General features: G+C 50.3%; 1 protein-coding gene across 1 annotated transcript; it reads right to left on the bottom strand.

The window, feature by feature from the left end:
• Window positions 1-464: 464 nt before the first annotated feature.
• On the bottom strand, window positions 465-27,890 carry B4GALNT2 (beta-1,4-N-acetyl-galactosaminyltransferase 2). The gene is made up of 11 exons (XM_043582634.1): window positions 27,853-27,890; window positions 25,476-25,664; window positions 24,808-24,945; window positions 20,388-20,494; window positions 19,332-19,369; window positions 16,363-16,543; window positions 15,450-15,536; window positions 5,262-5,449; window positions 4,180-4,320; window positions 1,541-1,760; window positions 465-1,016 (listed from the first exon to the last, which is right to left on the bottom strand). Exons 1-11 carry the CDS (start codon window positions 27,888-27,890, stop codon window positions 826-828), a joined length of 1,518 nt encoding a protein of 505 aa, XP_043438569.1. The 3' UTR covers window positions 465-825.

Consider the following 27,890-nt stretch of genomic DNA (forward strand, 5'->3'; position numbering starts at 1 on the left):
CAGCAGTTGGTGTCCAGTTCCCGGAAATGCCATCGCACTTACTCTGTTGACCACGGCACCTTGCTTAGCACGGGGTCGGAGTTCAATCCCTGGCGTTCTGGAAATGTGTCCTTGCGGTGATGAGTCTGATGCCAGGGAAACCTTCGTTCTGGCGGACGGTGGAGTCCAGCGCTGTCCCCCCCCCGCTGCCTGAATCCCCTCGGCTTCCAGCCTCCCGACAAGCTCACTTCACAGAACCTTCCTCAGCTGCCCGGGCACTGGTCACCCTTCCTCCTCCGCTTCTCCGAGCCTGGCTGCACGATTCTGCTTAGCGGACTCGACTGGACCAGGCTGCAGCCTCCTGAAGGCAAGGACCCTGCGTCATTCACATTATCGGAGCGCCCAGGGTGACAACAAATAAACATTTGCGGATGCCGGAAGCGGTGCCACTGACCATGATATCACTTCTACCGAATAACCCTCAAAACCCCAGCAGCCACTCTTTCGACCAAGGATACAACCCACCATGGACTCTTTTGCGTGAGGTCAAATGAGACGATGCGAGATGCTGTGTGTCCCTAACTGGTAACGGGTCCTACAGACAAATAATGACTGTTGTTGATACGCCTCTGTTGCCCCTATCGGGGGTTGGTCCCTTTCTAACGACCCTTAGGCTCTGACGGGCATTTCTCGTCCCTGAACCTGACCCATCTGCCCCACCCGCTGGCTTATTCTTTCCAACATCTGTCTTCTCAGGAGTCTATACTTGGGTATCCCCAGCACCAGTCCCGCTGTTCTGGGTCCCACGACGGGTACGTCTAGAGCATTCCTGATGCCCGGGCACCTTTATGTGGAGCACTGGAGATGGTTCTTGAAGTAATGGAGAGCCAGCTTGAACTGGATCTGGTCGCGGGTGTTGGTCCGGAACGTGCTGTACATCTTCTCCAGGTCCGTCGCTGGAGAACGGGCCTGGTGACCTATGATCACTTCTGGGCACGACCCCACAAGCAAGCTCCCGAGCCCATCAATAAAGAACTCTGTGAAGAGAGGGAGAACATCAGCTAGAGAGACCCCAGGGCCATATCCCAGGGTCCGGGCAGAGGGGCGGGGAAGGGGGGGTGGCAGGGGGCAGGGCACAGTTTATACCCCTCGGGAGGTGGAGCCCATGCAAAGCCACCTGCCAGGCTGATGAGCGCGAAGGAATTCATAAGCACGTTTCTCAGGGATGTGGCCAGAGACACAGAGAGACACAGATCAGCTTTCCGGCTGGACAGAACTATGAACTCCCGAACTGAGGGAGCAAGAGGGGAACGAGGGAGGGGACCGACCTGTAGGGGGAGGGCGTCTCACATGGGAGCAGCCGTTGGGGGATAAGAGGCAAAACGAGAGGGGAGAAGGGAGGCAAGAGAGACCTTGAACTCCCTAGTCTGGGGGAAAAGGGAGAGAGGCCCAGCGTGGCAGGCAAGGACCACGATCGGTGGCGCGTGTCCCTTGGAAAGAACAGACTCCTGAGGTCGGTCCGGAGGCCAGAACCTTCCTCACCCTTCCAGCTCTTCCCCACCTGAGTGAGCCACTCGCCGCAGGCGGGGGTCGAAGCCAACTCTCTGCAGTCGCTCTGTGTGGGCCAGGAAGAAGTTGACCACGCCGCTGGTCACCACACAGCGGGGGAAGCCATCCAGGGGTCCGAAAGAGCCTGGCCCCCGGTGAAGACAGTCCCCATTCTGACTCCGCTCCAGCAACAGCTTAAACTGGAACACGTTCCCGAGCACACTGCCACCTACCTGACCCGTGGGCAGAGAGACGCGCGTCAGAGAACGCAGACTTGATATTCAGGTTGCCTCTGCCAGGAAGCCTTCCTGGACTGAACCTCAGTCACTTGATGAGGGAGCAAAAGGCAGGCTGAGGGCAAAGCAGAAGCTGACACCCCCCACCCCACCCCCACCCCCCACCCCCCACCCCCACAGCCACAGTGGGATGTGCCCGAGGTTCCTCAGGCACTCCTGCCCGAGAACAAAGGAGAGGCGAAAACAAATGGTTAGCTGATAGAGATCACAGTCCCGTGGGACCTGAGTCCCCCTCAGTTTGCAACTCTGTTGATTTACCAGGGAGTCGATTTCCTGGGACCTTCATGCCACCCTCCTCTCCAGAGGACAGAAACTCTCATATAATCAGTCGCTTCTCACACACTTATAACGCCTAAGGGTCCCCTCCTTGTGCTATAATAAAAACACATTTTTGCACCGAAGGTGTCTCAAGAATTCTTTCTTGGCCCATCGGCTCCAAACCCCAACACTGCAAACCACATCAGTTACCAGAATCACGCCTGGGGCGCCTGGCTTAAACATCTGACTTCCGCTCAGGTCATGATCTCACCGTTACCGCGTTCGAGCCCCGCGTCGGGGTCTGAGCTGACGGCGCCGAGCCTGGAGCCTGTTTCAGATCCCGTGTCTCCCCGTCTCTCTGCCCCTCCCCTGCTTGCGCTCTGTCTCTCTCTCTCTCTCTCTCTCTCAAAAATAAATAAACATTTTTAGAAATGTAAAAAGATAACAATAGAAACAAGAATCACACCTGTTCCGTATCTACCCTTCATACTATCCCTGGGATTCACTCTTTTTGCTGTCCCAACGTGCCTTTCCACCCACCAGCAAGGTCCGTTGATCTTTTCATTCCTTCTTTTTTAAAAAATGTTTATTTATTTTGGGGAGAGAGAGAGAGTGAGCAGGGGAGGAGGAGAGAGAGAGGGGGGGGGGGGAGACGGAGGATCCGAAGCAGGCTCCGGGCTGACAGCAGATGAGCCTGACGCGGGGCTCGAACTCACAAAGCAGGAGATCACGACCTGAGCTGAAGTCGGACGCTTAGCCAAGCGAGCCACCCAGGCGCCCCTGACCTTTTCACTCCTGCTCACCCCAGATCTCGCTGGTGGGAGCAGAAAGCACCATGTCCAAAGGGCAGACAACTCTGCTCCAGCAAGCTCGCTCTTTCCAGAAGGTAAGTCATTCCCTCCCACGAGGCGGAGCAGTGCTCGGGGGCAGGCCCGCAGCAGCCTGCGGGCACAAGGGTCCCTTTGTGGAATCACCACTGCCGGCCCTCTTGCAAGGGGCCTTGTGTCTCGAGCTGCCTCCCTCCCCCTGCTCTGCTCCTGCCCCGCCCCCCCCAGCCCACTCCCACCCTGAGAGGAGAGAAGAATCACCACTTCTTTCCTTCTTCGTTCAGCAAATAGACCCTCTGAGTTTTAAGTGGACTAAATTATGATACAGCCAGAGAGAGCAGGGGAGAGAGAAAGAGAGAATCCCAAGCAGACTCCACGCTCAGAGCAGCGCCTGATGCATGGCTCGATCTCACAACCCTGGGATCGCGACCTAAGCCGAAATCAAGAGTCGGATGCTTAACTGACTTAAGCCACCCAGGCGTCCCTTCTTTCTCCTTCTTCTTCCTCTTTTTTTTGTAACCTCAATGAGGCTACGTACGCTTTTAAAAACGTTGTACCCTTCACATTTTTTTTTAATGATGTGTGACAGAAGGGCGCCTGGGGGGGCTCAGTCGGTGAAGCGTCCGACTTCGGCTCAGGTCGTGATCTCACGACCGTGAGATCTGTAAGATCCGTGAGATCACGGATCTCAGGTCCGTGAGTTCGAGCCCCGCGTCGGGCTCTGTGCGCACAGCTCGGAGCCCGGAGCCTGCTTCCGAGTCTGTGTCTCCCCTTCTCTCTGCCCCTCCTCGGCTCACGCTCGGACCCTCTCAAAAATAAATAAACAATAAGAAGTGTTTCCAAATAATAATAATAATAATACAATAAAACAAATCAATGGCGTGTGACAGCAACAGAGAGCACTGCTCTGTTTCCCCTCACACCGGTCTGGGGAGGAAGTTAGAAGTGATCCCATAAACACACCGTTTTAAAGATAGAACAAGGGTTAGGAGCGGAGCAGGGGGGGGGGCGGGGGGGGTCATTAACTCAGAGAAAAGTAAATATGGAGGCAGAGACGGAGGCCGCACACCTCCTGATCCCCGGTGTGGCGCTCTCAACCCGAGCTGTGCTGGCTTACCATCTCCTGCATGAGCCCCTCGCCCTCCCGGGAACCCTCCCTCCCCTGCCCCTACCTCTCTTCCCTCCCCTTCCCCTTCTCTCTCTTGGCTGTCTCTACAGATTGCAGCGGGGGGGGGGGGGGGGGGGGGTAAAAAGCGGCAGCTCAGCCTTACCACGTCCAGTTCCGTTTTCTCTAGGACATCCACCAGCACCTCAATCTTGGTCTTGTCGTTGAAGAGAAAATCATCATCCACCCAGAGAACGTATTTGGTGGTGACCTGAGAGATGGCCAGGTTCCTACCGGCGAACCAGCCCTGCGGGTGGCATGAGGGGAGATCAGAGGTTGCCGGCCCCGGGCGCGTGTTAGAATCCCCCCGGGAGCTTGCTAAGTTCCCAACAGCCAGGCTGCACCCCAAACAGGAGGAAGGACAGGGACTCCCTGAATCAGAGGTTGACATGAAGAAAAGGCCAGGAGGGGCGCCTGGGCGGCTCAGTCGGTGGAGCGTCCGACTTCCGCTCAGGGCGTGACCTTGCGGTCCACGGGTTCGAGCCCCGCGTTGGGCTCTGGGCTGGCAGCTCGGAGCCTGGAGCCTGCTTCCGATTCTGTGTCTCCCTCTCTCTCTCTCTCTGACCCTCCCCCCTTCATGCTCTGTCTCTCTCTGTCTCAAAAAATAAATAAACGTTAAAAAAAAAAAAAAGAAAGAAAAAAAAAAGGCCAGGAAGCCCTTCGTTGATCCCAGGGCCAATGTGGGGTGACCGGAGTCCTTTCTCGCCTGACTCTCTGACTCTCTTTCCACTTCCCCTCCTGGTGCCTGGAAAGTGTTGGAGGGTGGGACGCTATAGTATATATCATCCCCTCTTCTTTCTGTGTGTCCTTGTAGGAAAGGGTATGTGAAGGAGAGAGAAAGGGAGAGAGGGAGAGTGCCTCTAGCTTGGCTGGAATCATAGGGATCACGAGGTTCTCTGCTCTTGAATCTGCAGGTCAGGAATCCTTAGGACGTCCGACACCTCAAGTCACTTAGAAAGACTAATGTCCACACCAAGCGTGAGGAAAGACGGACTGATCGCCTCGTTAGTGCAAAAAAGAGTGACCCGATTTCTCTGTGAAGGTGGAGTCAGCAACGGGGCTCAGAGAAGAGCCCCCCCCACCCCAGAATCGGGCTTCCTTGGGAAGGCCACTCAGGCAGCCCCATCCAGGGAAGAACTGACTCTGGGTCCCAGGACCCAGATGCCTCCCCATCTGCCGGGGACACACCTTCCCAAAGGGCATGGTGTAATACTCCACATGGTCGTCGTTAATCTTCAGGGGCTCCTTGCTGTCATCGGCCACGATCACGGTCAAGTCTGGGTAGAACTCCCGAACGCTCCGGAGCATGGTCATGAGCTTGTGGGGACGGAGGAAAGTTTTGGTGGCGATGGTCACCAGGTCTCTGAGCTTCCTCTCTGGCCAAGAAAGGGTGGATGTCATGAACAGACACTTCTCCCCAGAAGACATCCAGATGGCCAACCGACACATGAAAAAATGCTCAACTTCACTCATCATCAGGGAAACAAATATCAAAACCACAATGAGATATCACCTGACACCTGTCAGAACGGCTCACGTGAACAACTCGGGCAACAACAGATGGTGGCGAGGATGCGGAGAGAGGGGATCCTCTCGCACCGCTGGTGGGAATGCAAACTGGTGCGGCCACTCTGGAAAACAGTATGGAGGCTCCTCAAGAAGTTAAAAATAGAGCCGCCCTACGACCCAGCAATTGCACTACTAGGCATTTATCCAAGGGATACAGGTGCTGTTTCGAAGGGACACGTGCCCCCCCCCCATGCTTATAGCAGCACTATCGACAATAGCCAAAGTATGGCAAGAGCCCAAATGTCCCTGGATGGATGAATGGATAAGGAAGATGTGGGATATCTATACAACGGAGTATTATCCAGCAACCAAAAAGAATGACATCTTGCCATTTGCAGCCACGTGGATGGAACCGGAGGGTATCACGCTAAGCGAAATTAGTCAGAGAAAGACAAACATCGTATGACTTCGCTCATTTGAGGAATTTAAGATTAAAAAAAAAAAAAACCCAGATGAACATAAGGGAAGGGAAGCAAAAATATTATATAAAAACATGCTTTGGGGCGCCTGGGTGGCGCAGTCGGTTAAGCGTCCGACTTCAGCCAGGTCACGATCTCGCGGTCTGTGAGTTCGAGCCCCGCGTCAGGCTCTGGGCTGATGGCTCAGAGCCTGGAGCCTGTTTCCGATTCTGTGTCTCCCTCTCTCTCTGCCCCTCCCCGTTCATGCTCTGTCTCTCTCTGTCCCAAAAATAAATAAACGTTGAAAAAAAAAATTAAAAAAAAAAAACATGCTGAAAGCCATCACCCCATCCATGGCTTGTGGGCGACGGCTCCAGATCCCTACGGCAGCGCTCCTTCTCAGAATGACAGACGTCATCATTCCAGAAACCCCTTTCGTAAATACCTGTTGCACCATTACGTCAGCTCCCCTCGGGTCTGAGGGAGTGACAGAAAAGCGATCGGTGGAAAGGGTCAAGTAAATGGCATTCAAGGGCCTGTCAAATGAATCATTTCCTCCCTTTCCTTGGGCCACAAGACGCCTCGGGTTCTTTTGTTCTGCGGGAAAGAGAGAACCCGGGGCATGAATTACTATAGGATGTGGTCAAGGTCGGGGACTCCTGACTAAGTTGGTGGCGTAGCTTTCTGTTCGAGATTCCTTAGTTTTCCCGATATAGAGCAATCATAAAGATACAAAGATATCGCCATGCTCCAAAGCACACAGTAGTTCCCAAGGAACAGAAATAAAAAGCCGTTGAGCGGGGCTGGAGCTGGGGCCTGCTGCATTCTGGAACCAGAAGCATCGGCGGAGGCTGATTCTGAGGGGTGAGCGAATTAAGGTGTCTCATGGGACGTGCGGGTCCAGAGCCAGGCTTGTTGCTAGAAGCCACAGAATGGAGCTAAGTTGCACACCCTCCATCCCTCGCCACCTACTCCCTGCCAGGCAAGGAACCCCAGGACGGCTATCAGCCCTGCACACACGTCTGGGCCCAAACAGAAATGACGCCACCCCCTCCCCCAGCCATGACCTGTGCCACACCACCGTCGGACCCAGAAACTGGCTCTTCCATAACCCCGATATCACCATGAGGCAGAGTCCGGAGAGGGAAGGGAGAGAGAAAACAAAACAAGCAAGCAAAATCTCCTACTCAGGATGAGCTCACCCACAAAAATTACAAAACACCCAAAGAAAAATTAGGATGAACAACAGCCAATGAGTCCACCACGGATTGACCACAGAGATGAACCCATTCCAGATAGACTGGCAATAACAGAGAAATCCAAAAACGATTTAAAATGAGAATGCTTGGGGCGCCTGGGTGGCGCAGTCGGTTAAGCGTCCGACTTCAGCCAGGTCACGATCTCGCGGTCCGTGAGTTCGAGCCCCGCGTCGGGCTCTGGGCTGATGGCTCGAGCCTGGAGCCTGTTTCCGATGCTGTGTCTCCCTCTCTCTCTGCCCCTCCCCCGTTCACGCTCTGTGTCTCTCTGTCCCAAAAATAAATTTTAAAAGTTGAAAAAAAAATTTTAAAAAATAATAATAATAAACTAAAATGAGAATGCTTAAAATTTTGAAGCAATATGGGGCACCTGGGTAGCTCAGTCAGTTAAGCGTCCAACTTTGGCTCAGGTCATGATCTCGCGGTTCATGGGTTCGAGCCCCAAATCGGGCCCTGTGCTGACAGCTCAGAGCCTGGAGTCTGTTTCATAGTCTGTGTCCCCGTCTCAATCTGCCCCTCCCCCATTCATGCTCGCTCGCTCTCTCTCTCTCAAAAATGAACGTTAAAATTTTTTTTAATCTTTAATATTTTGTTCTTTTTTTTAATGTTTATTTATTTTTGAGACAGGGAGAGACAGAGCATGAGTGGGGGAGGGGCAGAGAGAGAGGGAGACAAAATCTGAAGCAGGCTCCAGGCCCCGAGCTATCAGCACAGAGTCCGACGCGGGGCTCGAACTCATGGACCGTGAGATCATGACCTGAGCCGAAGTCGGACGCTTAACCGACTGAGCCACCCAGGTGCCCCATTTTTTTTTTTAATCTTTGAAGCAAGAAATAACAGAATCACATGTATGAAAAAGAAAATGAAATAAATCAGGCATAAGTGAAATGAAAATATTTGGATATGAAAACAACTTAAAATTATAGAAAATAACTGGTAAGAACCAAAAGAGGGACGTGACTTCACATGTACTAGAATGTTTTTAAAAGCAAAAGAGAATGCTATGAACAACTTTTATGACCCCAAATTGGTGATTTTATATCAAGTGGATAATGCTATAGAAACCCTTAAAAACGGACTCAATGTACATACAGATCAATAAGCACTAAAGACACAGAGAGTTGATATTTTAAAATTTCCCCTTTTTCTCTCGCTTCTTCCCACTCACATTCCTTCCCTTAACCCCCAAACACCTCCCCCGCAAACTTAAACCAAAGACAAAAAAAAAAAGAAAGAAAGAAACGAAAAAAGACACAAGGACCAGAGAAGTTAAAAGAAAAAAAACTTCGGGGCGCCTGGGTGGCACAATTGGTTAAGCGTCCGACTTCAGCCAGGTCACGATCTCTCGGTCCGTGAGTTCGAGCCCCGCGTCAGGCTCTGGGCTGACGGCTCGGAGCCTGGAGCCTGTTTCCGATTCTGTGTCTCCTTCTCTCTCTGCCCCTCCCCCATTCGTGCTCTGTCTCTGTCTGTCCCAAAAAAATAAATAAACGTTGAAAAAAAAATTTTTTTTTAAAAAAGAAAAAAACTTCAAGGGACCTGTAATTCCTGTATTGTTACAATTCATTTCAGAAAATTAGTTTTAAAAAAAGGAGAGCTACTCAACTCATTTTATGAGACTGTATAATATAGATAACAAAACCGGGCAAGGACATTACCAGAAAAGATAGTCTCAGTTTTGAACACAGGCGCAAGAATCCTAAACAAAATAGTAGCAAATTTAATTCAGCATTTGGTCAAATGACACACTGCCACCCAAATGGGTTTGTTGCCGTGGATGGAACTGGAGGGTATTCGGCCGAGTGAAGTCAGAGAAAGACAGATATCACATGTTTGCACCCATATGTGGAATTTGAGAAACTTAACGGAAGACCGTGGGGGAAGGGAAAGGGAAAAAGTCGTTTCAAACAGAGAGGGAGGGAGGCAAACCATAAGAGACTCTTAAATACAGAGAACAAACTGAGGGTTGATGGGGGTGGGGGAGAGGGGAAAACGGGTGATGGGCACTGAGGAGGGCACTTGTTGGGATGAGCGCTGGCTGTTGTATGGAAGCGGTAAATCATGAGAATCTACTCCCAAAGCCAAGAGCACAGTGTATGTTAGCTAACTTGAAAATAAATTATATTAAAAAAAAAAAAAATGGGTTTGTTGCAGAGGCGCCTGGCTGGCTCAGTCTGTAGAGCATGTGATTCTTGGCCCGAGATCAAGAGTCCCACACCGGGCATCAAGGTTACTTGAAATAAATAGAATAAAGCAGTTAAAAAAAAATGGGTTTGTTCCAGACACGTGAGGATATTCCGCTGCAGGAAATTAATCAGGGACTCCTGGGTCGCTCAGTCAGTTACGGGTCCAACTCTTGATTTCAGCTCAGGTCATGATCTCACAACCGTGAGATCGAGCCCCACGTTGGACTCCATGCTGGGGGTGCAGCCTGGTTAATATTCTGTCTCTCCCTCTCCCGCTCCCCCTCTCCCCCACTCACGTGCTCTATCTCCCTCAGAGAAAGAAAGAAAGAAAGAAAGAAAGAAAGAAAGAAAGAAAGAGAAAGAGAGAGAAAGAGGAAGAAAGAAAGAAGAAAGAAAGAAAAGAAAAAAAGAAAATCACCCAATGTAAATCACTACATGAACCCAATTAAAGGAGAAAAATTATTTCAACGGATGCAGATAAATTATCTGATTAAAATCCAACACGCATCCATAATAAAAACTCTTAGTAAGAAAACAGAAAATAGAAGGTAGAAACAGAAAAAGCCTTGGCAATAGAAGCAGAAGGAAATAACTTTCTTAGCCTGATACATTTACCACTCCCACACAGCAAACATTACTAGTGTAGCACTAGAATGCTCAGGAACAAGTCAAATCGCCCTCTAGGACTCACTGCCACTATTCAACCCTATACCGGAAGTTTTTGCCAAATGGAGTCAGACAAGAAAAAAAAAAAAAGTATAAGAATTAAAAGCAAAGGAAGGGACAAAAAAAATCAGTACTTATCTAAGAGACTCTATGTTTGTGTTTAAACACATCGTCAATAAGAGGGTAACAAAGATGCTTTTTATGAGTCCAACGTTTGAAAGTCACTGATGTCCTGCGGCTCAGTCAGTTAAACGTCCAACACTTGATTTTGGCTCAGGTCATGATCTCACGGTCACAGGATCGAGCCCCACGTCACAGTCTCTGCTGAGCATGGGGCTTGCTTAAGGTTCTCTCTCTCCCTCCCTCTGCCCATCTTCCCTGCTTGCATGTTCTCTCGCTCTCTGTCTCTCAAAAAAAAAAAAAAAAAAACAAATCAGAGCCTGGAGCCTGCTTCGGATTCTGTGTCTCCCTCTCTCTCTGCTCCTCCCTCACTCATACTTTCTCTCTCAAAAATAAATAAACATTAAAAAAATTTTTTTAAAGAAGAAAAAGATTCAATTCACAGTAACAATAAAAAACATAGAGCACCTAAGACTAAATCCAACAAAATGTGTGCAATTTCTTTACGAATAAAATTACAAAATAAATTAATGATTGAAGAGCTTATGAAGAGACTATCGCAGAAACCATAAGATGGAAAGGTATACCAGATTCGTGACTGAGACTATTCAACTTTGCCAAGTTGCCAACTCATCTCTAATTCATCTATAAATTCTATGATATGCTAATCAAAATCTCAAGGGATTTTGGAGGAGCTTGATGAGAGGATCCTGAAATTCTAATGGAAAAGTCAAACACCAAGAAGAGTTAAGAAAATGTTGCAAACGAAGTACAGTCATCCTGAAGTATAGATTAAAAAAAAAATTATTTTTTTTTAATTTTTTTTAACTTTTATTTATTTTTGAGACAGAGAGAGACAGAGTATGAAGAGGGGAGGGGCAGAGAGAGAGAGAGACACAGAATCTGAAACGGGCTCCAGGCTCTGAGCTGTCAGCACAGAGCCCGACGCGGGGCTTGAACTCACGGACTGTGAGATCATGACCTGAGCCGAAGTCGGACGCTTAACCGACGAAGCCACCCAGGTGCCCCTAAAAAAAAAAATGTTTAATATTTATTTATTTTAGAGACAGAGAGAGACAGAGCGGGGGTGGGTCAGAGAGAGGGAGACACAGAATCCAAAGCAGGCTCCAGGCTCCGAGCTGTCAGTCAGAGCCGGACACGGGGCTCAAACTCACTGACTGTGAGATCACAACCTAAGCCGAAGTCGGATGCTTGACTGAGCCACCCAGGCGCCCCCGAAGTATAGATTTTATCAGCACCAGATGTAAAACTTATACAGCTTACTGAAGTCTTATGGGATTGGCCCAAGGAGAAACAGACCAATGCAACCCAACAAAGCCAAGATTCAGACCCCTGCATATATGAAACTTGGTATGTGACAGACTGGTCACACAAGCCATGGAGGAGGAGGATAGATAGGCTCATTAATATATGGTGTGGGGACAACATGCTATTCATATACAAAAAATCAGATCCCCAGCACATGCCACACATAAAAATAACTTGTGCGGGGATTAAATATCTACATGTGAAAAGCCAAACCTACAACTTTGAAAGAAAAATACAGGAGAATATCGTTATGGCTTCAAGGTAGGGAAGAATTTCTTGAGCAAAGCACAAAAAGCAAAAGCTAGGGAAAAAAAATCACTTGTACTACATTAAAGGATACAACTTTCACATAACAAATGACACCAGAAACAAAATCAAAAGACAAGCCGCAGATTGACAAAAAAAGGTCAGAATCTAGAACTTCACACCATAAGGTACGATAACTTTTATGAACAGCTCAAAACCACGCTCAATGCTCTATGCGCGTGCGCGCGCGCACACACATGCGGGTGGAAATAGAAATTTACGTATGAAATGTACAAAAACCAGGAAAAGAAAGATATATGTGATCATTTGTTAACAGAAGGGAGGGGGATAAGATTGTGGAAGTTTCTACCTAAAAATAACACCTTGTCTTTAAAAGCAAACCTGAAGCCAAAAAAGAAAACAAATTATGTGACTTTCTTGTACTTAATTCTCTTATTTTTGAGATAGTTGTGTTAGGCAAATACTTTAAATCCTTCTCCCTGGATATTTCATGCTATTACCCTTAAATAGTAATTCAATTTGTATTTTGAATAGACTCTATTTGGATAGAATAGACTTTGAATACATACGTAATATATTCAAAAAGTGCCAAGCGGTTCAAAATTCTGAATATCTCGAACGTTATACCATGGAACAATTTCTTCCCATCTCTGTCCCCCAATGAGGAAACCAGGAGGCAACCAATGTTACCAACTTCTTGTTCGTTTTTCCTTAATCCAGCAATGAATGTAGATGCATTTTTTTCCTCTCTTCCTTTTTACAGACATGGTAGCTTACCCTTCCCTCTCTTCTGTACCCGCCTATAACTTGGAAATCATTTTGTACCAGCATAAAAAAAAAAAAAAATCTCCTGTTTTCCCCCTTCCCTCCTTCAGAATGCCACTGCGTGGAATTTCATTATATGGATGGACCCCACTTGATCTAACCAATGCATCCCACTACTCAGGTTTTTGCTGCAATAAAGAACCTCAAACAAACGTCATTTCACACAGATACAAGCATAGTATGACAACTTCTAGAAGTGCCATTGCTGGCCCGAAGGGAATACACATCCCAAATGTTGATAGATATTGCCAAACTACCTCCAGAAAGGCTATGCCAATTTACACGTCCCACGGGGGTTCATAAGAATGCCTGCACCCTGGGGCACCTGGATGGCGCCGTCGTTTAAGTGTCTGACTTCGGCTCAGGTCTTCATCTCGCAGTTCGTGAGTTCGAGCCCCGCATCGGGCTCTGTGCTGACACCTCAGAGACTGGAGCCTGCTTCGGATTCTGTGTCTCCCTCTCTCTCTGTTCCACCCCCGCTGGAGCTCTGCTTCTCTCTGTCTCTCTCTCTCAAAAATAAAGATTTAAAAATTTTTTCAAAGAGTGCCTTCCCCCCACTCCTCCTCCAATCCTTTCTGATATGAATGTATTTCACAGTTGTGCTTTTTTTTAAGCATGGGACTGAGTACATATCTTAATGGCTAAAAGTATTGTTGGATTTAATCTGTAGCAAGCTGTGTATTTTTCCATCGGCTTAGTAGGCATTTTTTAATTTTTTTTATTTTTTTTTCTTTTTTAAAATTTACATCGAAATTTATATCCAAATAGCATATAGTGCAACAATAATATCAGGAGTAGATTCCTTAATGCCCCTTACCCATTTAGCCCATCCCCCCTCCCACACCCCCTCCAGGAACCCTCAGTTTGTTCTCCATATTTATGAGTCTCTTCTGTTTTGTCCCCCTCCCTGTTTTTATATGATTTTTGTTTCCCTTCCCTTATGTTCCTCTGTTTTGTCTCTTAAAGTCCTCATATGAGTGAAGTCCTATGATTTTTGTCTTTCTCTGACTAATTTAGCTTAGCATAATACCCTCCGGTTCCATCCACGTCGTTGCACATGGCAAGATTTCATTCTTTATGGTTGACAAGTAATACTCCATTGTGTATATATACCACATCTTCTTTGTCTATTCATCCATCGATGGACATTTGGACTCTCTCCATACTTTGGCTATTGTGGATGGTGCTGCTATAAACATGGGGGTTCATGTGTCCCTTCGAAACAGCACACCTGTATCCCTTGGGTAAATGCCTAGTAGTGCAATTGCTGGGTCGTAGGGTAGTTCTCTTTTTAGCTTTTTTGAGGAACCTCCATACTGTTTTCCAGAGTGGCTGCACCAGCTTGCATTCCCAAGTAGGTGTTTTTTTTCAAACGTTTATTTATTTAAGTAATCTCTGCACCCAGCCTGGGGCTCGAACTCCCAACCCCCAGAGTAAGAGACACACCCTCCACCGAGAGCCAGCCGGGTGCCCCGGCTTATTAGGTGTTTTTATTGATTCACAAGCGCTTGCAAATAAAAGCACACCTTTGACTTTAACGCGTGCTGAAGATTTTTTTTTTTTTTTCCCAATTTGTTCTTTGTCATTTGCCTTTGCCTTTGGTGGGTTTCTGCCATAAAAACATTGAACAATTTTGGGTATTTTACGTGGGTAGTCTTTCCTTCCTGGCCTTTGTGTTTTGTGACGTACTTAGAAAGGTCTTAGGGGCGCCTGGGTGGCGCAGTCGATTAAGCGTACGACTTCAGCCAGGTCACAATCTCCCGGTCCGGCAGTTCAAGCCCCGCGTCAGGCTCTGGGCTGATGGCTCAGAGCCTGGAGCCAGTTTCCGATTCTGTGTCTCCCTCTCTCTCTGACCCTCCCCCGTTCATGCTCTGTCTCTCTCTGTCCCAAAAATAAATAAACGTTGAGAAAGGTCTTATATTCTAGGATTGCTTTTTTTTTTTTCATTTTTTAATGCTTATTTATTTTTGAGACAGAGAGACAGAGCATGAACAGGGGAGGGGCAGAGAGAGAGGGAGACACAGAATCCAAAGCAGGCTCCAGGCTCTGAGCTGTCAGCACAGAGCCCGACATGGGGCTTGAACCCATGAACCGTGAGATCATGAGCTGAGCTGAAGTCAGACGCTTAACCAACTGAGCCACTCAGGCGCCCCTAGGATTGTTTGTTTTTTTTTCACTCCATGGATTTTTTTTTTGCTCTAGCACTTAAAAATATGCGATATTTGATCAATTTGGAATTTCTCTGGGTATGAGCCGTAAGACAGATTCAACTTTCTATCTTCCACGTAGCTCCACAGCTGTCCCATGGGATTTCTTGGCTAACCCATCTTTTTTGCCCTTTAATTTGAAAAGCTGCCTTCATTACATGGTAGAATTCTAACATGGTCGTTTGTGGATTTCCAGTTGGACTCCATTGATACATCTAGCCACATCCCAGTACCATTCTGTTCTTGTTACTATTACTTATTAAGACGTTGTCATTCGTTGTTTTTTTTTTTTTTTTTTGCAAAGTAAGCCCAACCATATAATAAGTTAAATATGATTAAGCGATATTAGGAGCGTGTGTCCTCGAATCCGCCCCCCACCCCACCCCCACCCCCACCAAGCAAAGCTTGTTTGTCAGGAATCCAATCAGAGCTGTTATTTTCATTGAATCTCCTCCTCCACCTCCCGGGGGGGGGGGGGGCGGAGGAGGGATGCCTTCCGAATGTCACCAAAACTCCACAGGATCCCACCCTGGAGCCCCGGGGGCAAGGGCCTCACCTGGTCCAGGGTCATACAACCTGGGCATGACAGGATGGCGGATGGTCACTGGAAATCTGGCGACTGAGGACTTGGACTCCAGACTCACTGGAGGGAGACAGAAAGGCAAGGTGGGCAGCACCGCGTCTGGGTCACTTTCCACGCTGCCCCAAGGAAGCTGATTTGAAGCCAGGTGAAGGCCCGGTAGAGAATGTCCCGCCTGGGATGAGACTGAGGACCCCATAACGTTGACAGCATTCTGGCACCTGACTTGCTCTGCGTCCCTGGGGCAACCTGCTGACTGCCCCCCCCCTTTTTTTTTCAATTAAGTTCTATGCCTCACACGGGGCTCGAACTCACGACCCACAAGGCCGAGAACAAGAGTGGCAAGCTTTATCGACTGAGCCACCCAGGCGCCCCCAAAGGGAAAACAGCAACTTGAATTCATCCGGAAAGAACCTGGGACTGCCATCAGGGCAGCAAGGATTGTTCTCCCAGGGAATCCCTGGGGTGGGGGGTGGGGGGTGGGACACAAAACCACTGCCCTTGGGACTGGGAGTTCCCCCACATCCCTCTTTCCTGTCAGTGCCCAGGACGAGATACGGATGCGCAGACTGCTTCCCTCCCCTCCCGCAGCTGAGAGCTACAGATAACGGGGAACAGGGCCCGATGGCTTCCAGGTACACAGCACGAATGATCCGTCCTCACAGAGAGGTACGTGTTCTTTCCTTCCAGTCAGGCTATGGGGTCAGTGGCAACATGGGGATAATATGGAATACAGTACTTGGGAAGGTGAGACATCCAGGGTTAGAAACAGGAGCAAGGCAAGCGTGCTAAACGCAGGCGGGCTTCCTGGAGGAGGAAGACTTTGAGAGGGGCCCGTGGCTGCCTTCCCGCTCCCTTCGCATTTTGCCCTCCAAGCACAGGCTCTCACCCACATCCACCCTGGGGTGCTGATACACTGTGCTGGTGTATGTCAGGTGCTGGAGGACGAAATTCAAAAGCTGCCGGTTACTGGTCGAAACGGTCAGCTGCTTCTGGCCTCTGCCCTGCACCACACTGTCCGGGACGTCAGCAAGGGTGTTCAGGGTCCCCAGAGACGCTGTCAGCGTGACCTAGGGTGGATGAGGTACAAGGACGCTGGGGCGCCTGGGTGGCACAGTCGGTTAAGCGTCCGACTTCAGCCAGGTCACGATCTCGCGGTCCGGGAGTTCGAGCCCCGCGTCGGGCTCTGGGCTGATGGCTCGGAGCCTGGAGCCTGTTTCCGATTCTGTGTCTCCCTCTCTCTCTGCCCCTCCCCCGTTCATGCTCTGTCTCTCTCTGTCCCCAAAATAAATAAACGTTGAAAAAAAAAATTTAAAAAAAAAAAAAAAAAGGACGCTGAATGTGAGGAAAGGCACATACCCGGGATGGCCAGCAGGGGGCAGGGCACAGGCGGGAAAGAGGAGGCGCTCCGGGGTGCTCCTGAAAGCTGGGGTCTGGCACCGCAGGCAGTTGTAGCTTTACTCTCAGCAAAGCAGAATCAAGTCCTGGGGCCTGGAGTGTTCCAGGGCCACTGCTCTCTCATCCCTTGGCTTACGGGATACCATTCTTCTAGATTTCTGCCTACTGCCGCGGGCTGCTTCCTTTGACTTTGGCTACCGTCTGACCTCCAAATGGAGTTTTTCAGGGTTCAGCTCTGTCCCCTTTTCTCTTCCTACTCAACACCTTCTAGAGGAGGCGGCTTTATGTATATATGTTTGAAAGTTTATTTATTCATTTTGAGAGAGAGAGAGAGAGAGAGCATGTGCCTGAGCGGGGGAGGGGCAAAGAGGGAGAGAGAGAATCCCCAGCAGGCTCCACACCGGTCAGCCACAGGGCTCGATCCCACAAACCCCGAGATCATGACCTGAACCAAAACCGAGAGTCATACGCTGAACCAGCTGAGCCACCCAGGCGCCCCTAGAGGAGGCATCTTTAAATATCATTCATAGGCTGTTGGCTTAAAAATGTATGTCTCCAGGGGCTCCTGGGTGGCTCAGTCAGTTGAGGGTCTGACTTCGGCCTAGGTCATGATCTCACAGTCTGTGGGTTCGAGCCCCGCGTCAGGCTCCGTGCTGACAGCTCAGAGCCTGGAGCCTGCTTCACATTCTCTCTCTCTCTCCTCTCTCTCTCTCTGCCCCTCCCCCACTCATGCTGTCTCTGTCTTTCAAAAATTAATAAAATGTTAAAAAAAATTTTTTGGGGGGGGCGCCTGGGTGGCTCAGTCGGTTAAGTGTCCGACTTCGGCTCAGGTCATGATCTCGCAGTTCATGAGTTCGAGCCTCACGCTGGACTCTGGCTGACAGCTCAGAGCCTGGAGCCTGCTTCGGATTCTGTGTCTCCCTCTCTCTCTGCCCCTCCCCTGCTCATGCTCTGTCTCTCTCTGTCGCAAAAATAAATTTAAAAAATTAAAAAAAAAATTTTAAAAAAATTTTTTTTTAATGGATGCCTCCAGCTCCCATCTCTCTGAGCCCTAACTGCCCGGCTGTTTGCTCTGCTAGGAAATTCCCCAGGCGACTAACTCAAAGTTAAGTCTTCGCGACCAAACTATTGATTTTTCTCTATCAACCTGTTTTCCACTCTCTGCCTGCTTCTCCCGGCCTCGTGAATGGAGCCTTCATCCATTCAACTGGTGACGTCCCTGATGGAGGTCACTGCTATTCTGAGGGAGTCCTGCCGGGTCTACCTTCAACACGTAGCTAGGACTGGTCCCCTTCTCTCCATCCCACTGCTACTCCTGAAAGCCCTTCTCCTCTCCTGCCTCCTCGTCCTCTGTGCATCCAGACGTCTTTTGTGAAAGGTACACTGGGTTATGTCACGTCTGCTGAGAACGCTTTGGTCAGCGGGCAGGTGTTTTCTGAGACCCAAACTAGAGGCACTGAGAGAAGAGCAGTGAATAAAACCAACTCCACACCTTCCAGAAGCTTCTATTCTGGTGGGGGAGGTCAGCCACCAGTCTATTATGATGCATATAAAATAACTCAGGTACAGCGGCGCCTGGGTGGCGCAGTCGGTTAAGCGTCCGACTTCAGCTCGGGTCACGATCTCGCGGTCCGTGAGTTCGAGCCCCGCGTCAGGCTCTGGGCTGACGGCTCAGAGCCTGGAGCCTGCTTCCCATTCTGTGTCTCCCTCTCTCTCTGCCCCTCCCCCGTTCATGCTCTGTCTCTCTCTGTCTCAAAAATAAATAAACATTAAAAAAATTTTTTTTAAATAAATAATAAAATAACTCAGGTACAGAAAGGCACCCTGAAAAGATATGAGAGTACTGGGAAAGTGGCGGGGCGGGGCGTGTGGGGGGGAGCGCTTTGCTGGGAGGGGGGAAGACCATCGGGCACTGAGTAGTTTTGCAGATTTGCTCACTCATCACCCATTCCAACCTGTGGCATGCAGAGTGGGAAAACTAAAGCTGCATTTCCCAGACTCCTTTTCAAATTAGGGCTCTGGATGTCTTGCCTCCAACCCATCAGCTCTACGCGCAGGAGAGCTGGATTTGGCGCCGTGTTAAGCGGGCCACGGAAGGCTAAGGGCACGGAGCATCGGTCTTGCCGGAGCTCACCCTGACAGAGGCAACATGCACAGAAGCCACGGCCGTGGCCGTGGCCGTGGCCGTGGCCGCGGCTGTGGTCGCAACTTCCTCTTGAGGCAGAAGCAGCAGCATCTGTGATGGCCCAGGTCTTTAGAAGTCCTCCTCGGAGCTCTGGCCGCTGGAGTTCATGAAAATCATGCCTTCTGGAGACACCCTTTCTCCTCTCCCCACCTGGGACTCATGTCAGATATTCAATCTGGATAAAGACTCTGTCAAAATCTGAGACCAGCCACCACTGGGGAAGCAGGGTGTGGACAGGAGGCCAAGCCCAAAAAGGGGCTGGGAAGGGGACTTGCCTTATAGAAGGGGGCGTCTTGTCCTTCAAACTGAAGGCCTGGAAGACACAGATGAAAGGAGAAAAAAAAACACCAGTTGAGAGGGTGTCAAAGGTTCCCTGACGCTCCTACCCTCCCGGTGGATGCTGTACATCCTTCCAGAATCCCTTCAGTGTCCCTCCTACCCAGGGCATCTGCCGAACACTCCTCTCTCCCTGGGGGTTGTGTTAGGGGGTGTCCCCTGTCCTCAAATTCCAGTGGTTCTAAAGCCTCTGATGCCCACCCTCAGCACTGGACGGGGACTGTGCATTAATCTAGCACTTTCCAGGCATCTCTGTTACTGAAGGGAAGGCCGCAACGGATCATACTGTATATGAGGTTTCTAGAACAGTCAAATTCACAGAGACAAGACATTCTACTGAATGGTGGCTGCCACGGGCAGTGGGGGGAAGGGACTTAATGTTAAATTGGGTACAGAGTTTCAGTGGGGGAAGATTAACAAGTTCCGGAGACGGATGACGGGGCCGGTTGCCAAACGATGAGAATGTAATGCCACAACCCCGTGTGCTTCAAAATGATGGATACGGTAAATTTTAGGATATGCACATTTTACAGTAAAAAAAAAGGAATCATCCGTGAAATTGGCAAAGTCACATCTACCTCACAGGGATGTGGTCCCGAACTAGAGACGTGTCTAGAAATCCCTCGTTGGAGGGGCGTTTTAACCACCATAAATATTCTTTTCAATATGCTGTCCCAGGAGGTGGGCTCATCTTGGCCTGTTCCCATGAGTGACGGGACGCCAAAAAGCCAACGATGTCCTAAGAGCCCTTGAGGCACACAGATTTCTGTCCTCTTCTGTGTCATCTCGGGTCCCCTGGGAGGTCACCACTACTAAGGGTGATTCCCAGGGGCGGAAACCGTGAGACCGACATTCAGCGAAATCACGCCAAATTCCTGGTTGCGCTGAGCACACAGCAGGCACTCAATACACGACTGTCCCCTTCCACTCCCCAATTTTGCTTCAGAAGGGTTATGAAAGTTGCCTGGCTCCTCTCCAGACGGAGACGTACCTACCTGGGAGGGGAACCGTGTGCAGGGGCATCACCTCTACCCCATGGACCGGGTACCCAAAGGGGAGGTTGGGCTGAGCCAGCAGCGGCGGTGAACGGGGCAACCCTTCTCTGCAGGGGACAGAACCGGAACCGTTAGCAGCCGCTCTGACGTGTCTCCCCGGTCGGTTCTTTTTTTTTTTTTTTTTTTAATTTTTTTTTAACATTTATTTATTTTTGAGACAGAGAGAGACAGAGCATGAGCGGGGGAGGGTCAGAGAGAGAGGGAGACACAGAATCGGAAACAGGCTCCAGGCTCTGAGCGATCAGCACAGAGCCCGACGCGGGGCTTGAACTCACGGACCGCCAGATCATGACTTGAGCCGAAGTCAGACGCTTAACCGATGGAGCCACCCAGGCACCCCCTCCCCCCCCCCTCCCCGTCGGTTCTTAAAGTGGTGCCTGTGTCCAGAGCTTTGTGCTGCCAGGGGGAAGGAAGTGAAAGCGATTGCCCTGTGCACCCCTCCATCCCCTCCCTCCTTTATTCCTGCCCTTCCCTCCAGCCTTGAATCCCACAAAGGAATCGAGGCAGTTTACAACAAGGCACATGCGAAATCCAAATCACAACCAGCGAAAAAGAAGAAACAAAATATTCGGAGCATATGGGCCAACCCAGCTGCGGGTAGCCCCATGCCAGGGTCACTTCCTGGTAGCCAGGGTCCAAACGGGTGGCCAGTCAGGACTCTGGTCTTATTATCAAAAAGACAAAAGCAAACAACTCCCGAGGTGAATACACTTCTTCCTGGCACTGAACTCACAAAGAAGATCTGTCGTAAGAAACGTGATTTGTTGCCTTGATGTTTTCAGAGCAAACACAGTGACAGTTTTCCTATGGTTTTGTTGTGGTAACAACCTCAGTCAAGGGCAAGCAGGGAAGAATCCAGTGAGACTGAGTCTTTGAGGCACTAAGGGAATATGGTTGAAACGCAGCCTTTTAGGGATCCAGTGTGGCCAAGGGTGTCATTTAGATCACCTGGAAGAAAGATCAGACGACTGTAGCGAATATTTATGACGATACAAAAGAGAGAAAATTTGAAAATGGAAAATGATATAAATAGGCAACTAGCAGAAGAGAAACTACAAATGGCGAATACATATATGAAACGTGCTCTGCTTCAAAATTAATCGGGGAAATGCAGCTTCTAAAACAATGAAATAGGGGCCCCTGGCTGGCTCACTCAGTAGAGTATGCAGCTCTTGATCTCAGGGTTGTGAGTTCGAGCCCCGCGGTGGGTGTACAGATTACTTAAAATAAAACAAAAAAAGCAGGGGTGCTGGGACGCCTGGGTGGCTCAGTCAGTTGAGCGTCCGACTTTGGCTCAGGTCATGATCTCGCGGTTCGTGGGTTCGAGCCCCGCATCAGGCTCTGTGCTGACAGCTCAGAGCCTGGAGCCTGCTTCTGAGTCTGTGTTTCCCTCTCTCTCTCTACCCCTCCCTCCCCTGTTCACACTCTGTGTGTGTCTCTCTCTCAAAAATAAACAGAAAAAAAATTTTTTTTTAAGCAGAGGTGCCCGGGTGGCTCAGTTGGTTAAGTGACAGACTCTGGATTTCAGCTCATGTCAGGATCTCACAGTTGGTGAGATCAAGCCCCCGGGTAGGGCTCCCGGCTGACAGCACAGAGCCTACTTGGGGATTCTCCCTCTCCCTCTCTCTCTGCCCCTCCCCTGCTCTCATGCGCCCTCTCTCTCAAAATAAATAAAATCATGATAATAGTTTCAAGGATACAGACAATTACGCGGCACAGACAGAGCACACAGAGATCTTGGGAATCCCGGGGGGCGGGGCGGGGATCCCCTGTCATGCCTTCCCACGTCAGACGTGCTCTCTGGCCGAGGATAATGTGATCTCCAAATGGGGCTTGGCTGAATTCCCTCACATGGCAGAAAGCATGTAAGGTATGAACCATCTCCATTCTATGACCCCCAGAGAGTTGCACAGCTTAGGTGACATGCACCAGGGGCCGAAGATTCTGGGTTATTTATTCTATGTGATCGCGTTGCCCCCCTGTGTTACAGAGGAGGCAAGGAGACGAGAAGGTCCCACTGCTGGAGGACTAAGGCACCCATAACCGGAATCCTAGGTCACCTGTTCAGTCACAGAAATGAGGCCAGCTCTGAAGGCGGCCTTCTGGAACCATCCCTTTTGGAATTCCCAGAATGGGAAGCCCTTCTCCCTCCTCAGGCTTCGCCCCCCTCCCCGGCCCTCCCTCTGACTGGTCCTGTAAACACTGAGCTTGGGACTGAACTTCTGAGCTCCGCCCGGGTCGCTGACCACCTTCCGTGGGCCACAGCCCGCCCACAGTCACCCCGCACCGGGCTGGGGCTCGGTGGTCCTTACAGCAGCGGCAGGGACGGTGAGGTGGACGCCGACTGTGTCCTCTCTGTTCCTCTGGGAGCGTCCCGGGAGCGGCATTCAGATCAGTCCTGTCTCGGTACCTAACTCGGCGCCTCGCCCAGAGCGGGCATCTCGCTGAGGCCACCTCAAGTCCCCGACTACAGGGACCTCACAGGCAGTGGCAAAGGGAGACCAGGAGAGCCAGTGGGAACCACAGTACTGGCAGAAGGCAAGCAGAGGCTGCCATTGGGCGCGGAGCCAGGCACAGGTCCCGCTTGGCGTGACAGCTTTATCACATCAAGTTATGGCTGTTTATACGCTTTTCTGACCTCTGCTGTCCTATCAGTTCATTGAGGCTACAACCTCACTACCGTTTTGAGCCCTTTCGTGGATCAGTTCATTACAGGTCCCAACAGCCCCAGGTACTGTTACTGTCTCCATTATACAGAAGAGGGTAAGCAGCTCGCCCAAGGTCATCCGGCTGGGACACGGAAGACGCACTGTTAACCGCGGAGCCCGAATGCTCCTCACGCAGCTAGGTGGGGCCAGGCTTCAAAGCCATGCCAGAATCATCTGTTGTGTTCCCCTGGCTCTTCGACTTGCAACGCTGCCTCCTGCCGCTGCCCCATCTCTTTTTCTGGAGTCTTCTATTTGTATGTAGTTTGGGGGGGGGGGGGCGGGTAGTGGTTGATTCCCACAAGCAAACCGGAGGGGCCCTACTCACCCTTCCCCTTCCTTGACTCATGACTCAGGCTCAGTCAACTGAGCCCCTGGGGACCGTTCATCCCAGAGACACCGCTGTCCCAGGAGTAGAAGGAACATGTACCTTCCAGCTGCCTCCCCAACAGGTCGCCCCGCCTTCCCTATACCTTCCCTACTACTTCGTGAGATCGAGCCCCGCGTGGGGCTCTGTGCTGACAGCCTGGAGCCTGCTTGGGATTCTTCCTCTCTTTCTCCCTCTCCTCTCTCTCTCTCTTTCTCTCAAAATAAATAAATGAACATTAAAAAAAAAAAAAAACCCTGTCTAATTCCTTGCATTACTCAGAAAGCAAAAGGCGCACCCTTCCTCCTGGCCTCCTGGCCTCTCTGAGTTCATGCACCACCAGCCCTCCCCTGACTTACTAGGTTCCAACAGCCGTCACCTGCTTTCTTGTCATTCAGCCATCACAAAATCCACCCCTCCCCCCCCCCCCCCACCACCTGCCCGGGCTTTGGGCCCTGCCTTAACTCTTCCTTCTGAGATGCTCCCTTACAGGAGACGCTGGGGACTCCTGCTTCATATACAAATCAGAGTCCAAGGTCACTTTGCTTCACCATCCCATTAAATCTCAGGCATTTAGTAGCATTCTACCACACGAATTTAACTGGCACTTAGAACGATCTAATATTTAGGTGACTTATGTATCTCTTCATGAATCATGTACCTCCTGTAAGAACCATAAGCAGAGTAAGATGGATAGTAAACCACAACAATAATAGTAGGTGATATTTTTGCAAGGCTTCGGTCCGTCAGACCCTTTACGAGATACTAGCTGTGTTCATCGCGAGCCTTCACAAACCTCCGAAAGAAGTACCTCTATCGCCATTTTTCATATAAAGATACTTAAGTACGGGGGGGGGGGGCAGGTAACTTGGCATCCAGCTTGTTCCAGCGTTCAAGTCCCTAAGCGTGGTTCTGTTCGTTTTATTTTTTATTATAGCATGCCTTCCACTATGATTCATAAATGATTGCTGGAAAAAAAGGGAAAGGAAGGGAGGAAGGAAAGAAGGGACGCCTCAGACTATCTTCACTCCTCTGCTCGATTCTTACGAGGAAATGCCCTAGACGTGCAAAGTTTGATACGTCTTCATGGACGGGCCATTTTCCATCTTCCTCGGTTCTCACTCCTTGCTTTATTCCTAACGGTTCCCCCACACCCCCAGGGGCCCCTGCAAGAGAGGAGATCCCCCCTGTTCTCTTGGGACCCCACACCCTCAGGACACGGGAGAGACCCAGGAGCCCCCCGCCCCCCCACCCCCCACCCCACCCCCCCCGCCCCGGTCTGCATTACCTCCTCTGGAAGTGTTCGAATTCAGCCCGCCTCCTCGCTTTCACCGCAGGGAGTTCACTCTGGCCATAGGCATCCTGGAAGTTATAGCCTCCCTGCCCTTTGGGGGCTTCACATTTGCACTGGTTTCTCGGGAACAGCCTAAAACCAGAAAAGGGCTGTGAACAGGGGCTGGGAGGGGGGAGAACCCGCCATCGAAAACCCGGCGTGCGGTTCACCGTCCACCCTGGGCATCTCCTTCCCACACCCGCCCAGGTCGTACTTGGGATCCCAGCAGCAACACCTCCCAGAGACGCAGGGAGGGGAGGGGACGGAGAAGGGGGAGAAGGTCCCCTCTCTGGAATCATCCCCTGCACCCACTTTCTTTAAACTCGAGTCACATGGATGCCAGGGGCATCTTGGCCCCACCAGAGGAGGAGGCCAGCGGGTGGAAAAGGCTGCCCCTTTCTCACACTGTTGGCCGGACAGGCCCTCCGCAGTTGTAAGGGACTTTGGTAGGTGCTGTGCACCTTGCAGACCGAACCCTTTCCTGGTGCCCCGGTTTGGTTCACTTTAGCGACGGGCGCAGGCTCGGGAAGGCGGGGAAGGGGCTATAAAATGGGCACCAGGAGGCACAGTAAACCGTAGGGGGGGCAAGGGAGACATCAGAACAACGTGGACTTGAACCTCACCAGATTCCATCGTAGGTAAAGAGGTTCTGGAAACGTTCCTCAGGTAGAAGCTTCGGCGGCTGGTCAGCCACAGCAGAAGGAGGGAGCTCTGGCGGGAGCCTACTTAGCCCCACGCTGACGCACAGAAACCCAATAGTGCCAAGGCCTAAGAGAAACGCCGAAATCTTGAGGAGCCATAGAAATTCACACCTGTAGGCACACGAGAGAACAAGTTGTGTCAGAATCTCTTTTCTTTTCTTTTTTTTTTTTTTATTTTTATTTTTGGGACAGAGAGAGAGCATGAACGGGGGAGGGGCAGAGAGAGAGGGAGACACAGAATCGGAAGCAGGCTCCAGGCTCTGAGCCATCAGCCCAGAGCCCGACGCGGCGCTCGAACTCACGGACCGCGAGATCGTGACCTGGCTGAAGTCGGACGCTTAACCGACTGCGCCACCCAGGCGCCCCCAGAATCTCTTTTCTTGAGGGGCGCCTGGGTGGCTCAGTCGGTTGAGCGTCCGACTTCGGCTCAGGTCATGATCTCCCAGTTCACAGGTTCAAGCCCCACGTCGGGCTCTGTGCTGACGGCTCATGAGCTTGGAACCTGCTTCCGATTCCGTGTCTCCCCCTCTCTCTGCCCTTCCACTGTTCACGCTCTGTCAATCTCTCTCCCTCCCTCTCTCAAAAATAAAATAAACATTAAAAAAAAACGGTTTTCTGTTTATTTATTTTGAGGCAGAGACAGAAGGTGCATGGGGGGAGGGGCAGAGAGAGGGTGAGAGAGAGAATCCCAAACAGACTCCACGCTGTCGGCACAGACCCCAACGTGGGACTTGATCTCAAGAACCACGAGACCGTGACCTGAGCCGAAATCAAGGGCGGGACGCTTAACTGACTGAGCCACCCAGGCGCCCCTGGCTTAGACTCTTGAAAAAGACAGTATTACCAAAAGGAAAAACAGTGGAGGGATGGGGAAAGCTTTCGATACTGAAGAAATCAAAGAAATCTGGCAACCAGACAGAACGTGTGGACTTTGATGGGATCGTTGTTCCAAAAATCAAATTTTAAATGACGTTTTCAGGACAATCATGAATATTTGAACATGGGCTGAAGGTTAGATTATCTTAGGGAATTGTTCATTTTTTTTTTTTTTAGGTGAGCTGGTACTCTTGTGATTATATAGAGGAATGTGGGGGGCGCCTGGGTGGCGCAGTCGGTTAAGCGTCCGACTTCAGCCAGGTCACGATCTCGCGGTCCGTGAGTTCGAGCCCCGCGTCGGGCTCTGGGCTGATGGCTCAGAGCCTGGAGCCTGTTTCCGATTCTGTGTCTCCCTCTCTCTCTGCCCCTCCCCCATTCATGCTCTGTCTCTCTCTGTCCCAAAAAAAAATAAATAAACGTTGAAAAAAAAAATTTATAGAGGAATGTGGTCATTCTGAGAAGCCTGATGAAATCTTTAGAGGTGACGTGTCCACGTGTCTCGAACGTCCTTTCAGATGGCCCAGCCATTTGAAAGACAAAAAGAGACATCAGGCAAATGTGGTAAAATATTAATAATTGTTATCTCCAGGTAGAAGGTGTATTCGTGGTATTCATGGTAACACTGTTCTAAGTTTTCTTCAATTTGACAGTTTTAAAAAAATAAACCTTTGAAGGGAAGGTGGCCCGTGTGATCCTGATCTCCTGGTCCTCTCTGGACACTTGGCGAGGACCCTTGGGGCGCCTGGGTGGCTCAGTCGGTTGGGTGACCGACTTCGGCTCAGGTCATGATCTCGCGGTTTGTGAGTTCGAGCCCTGCATCGGGCTCTGTGCTGACGGCTCAGAGCCTGGAGCCTGCTTCGGATTCTGTGTCTCCCCCTCTCTCTGCCCCTCTCCTGCTCACGCTCTGTGTCTCTCTCTCTCTCTCTCTTTCTCTCTCTCTCTCTCAGTAGTAAATGAACGTTAAAAAAATTTTTTTTTTTAAATCTATTCCCATCCCAGCAGCACCCGGGTGGCTCAGTCAGTTAAGCGTCTGGCTGTTGACTTCGGCGCAGGTCCCGGTCTCACGGTCTGTGAGTTCGAGCCCCGCCTTGGGCTCCGCGCCGACAGCACGGAGCCTGTTTGGGATCCTCTCTCCCCCCTTTTCCTCTGCTCCTCCCCTGCTTGAGCTCACTTGCACGCTGTCTCTCAAAAAAAAATAAATAAACTTAAAAAAAAAAATCCGTTCTCATCCCAAGATCTTATCAACAGCCAAGAAAATCTAGAGATGCGAAGTACCAAAATACCCAGCCCAATATGTGTATATTTTCAGTATCACATGGATGAAAGTCCCAGGCGCCATGAACACTCTCATTGGATGTGGTATATGCCTTCAGGAATTTCAAACATTGACAGTGGAAACTCGTATGGTGATTCGCTTGCTTACTCTATGTTCACTTCCGCCGAATTCGTACCAAAGTACAT

The sequence above is a fragment of the Prionailurus bengalensis genome, chromosome E1, assembly GCF_016509475.1.
Source record: "Prionailurus bengalensis isolate Pbe53 chromosome E1, Fcat_Pben_1.1_paternal_pri, whole genome shotgun sequence".
In the NCBI taxonomy this organism is placed as follows: Eukaryota; Metazoa; Chordata; class Mammalia; order Carnivora; family Felidae; genus Prionailurus; species Prionailurus bengalensis.

Coding starts and splice junctions, on each gene's coding strand:
- B4GALNT2 (XM_043582634.1), bottom strand. CDS start 27,890: ATGTACTTTGGTACGAATTCGGCGGAAGTGAACATAGA. Junction 20,495..24,807: donor TTCGAACACTTCCAGAGGAG/GTAATGCAGACC, acceptor TGTCCCCTGCAG/AGAAGGGTTGCCCCGTTCAC. Junction 15,537..16,362: donor GCACCCCAGGGTGGATGTGG/GTGAGAGCCTGT, acceptor GTCTCCCTCCAG/TGAGTCTGGAGTCCAAGTCC.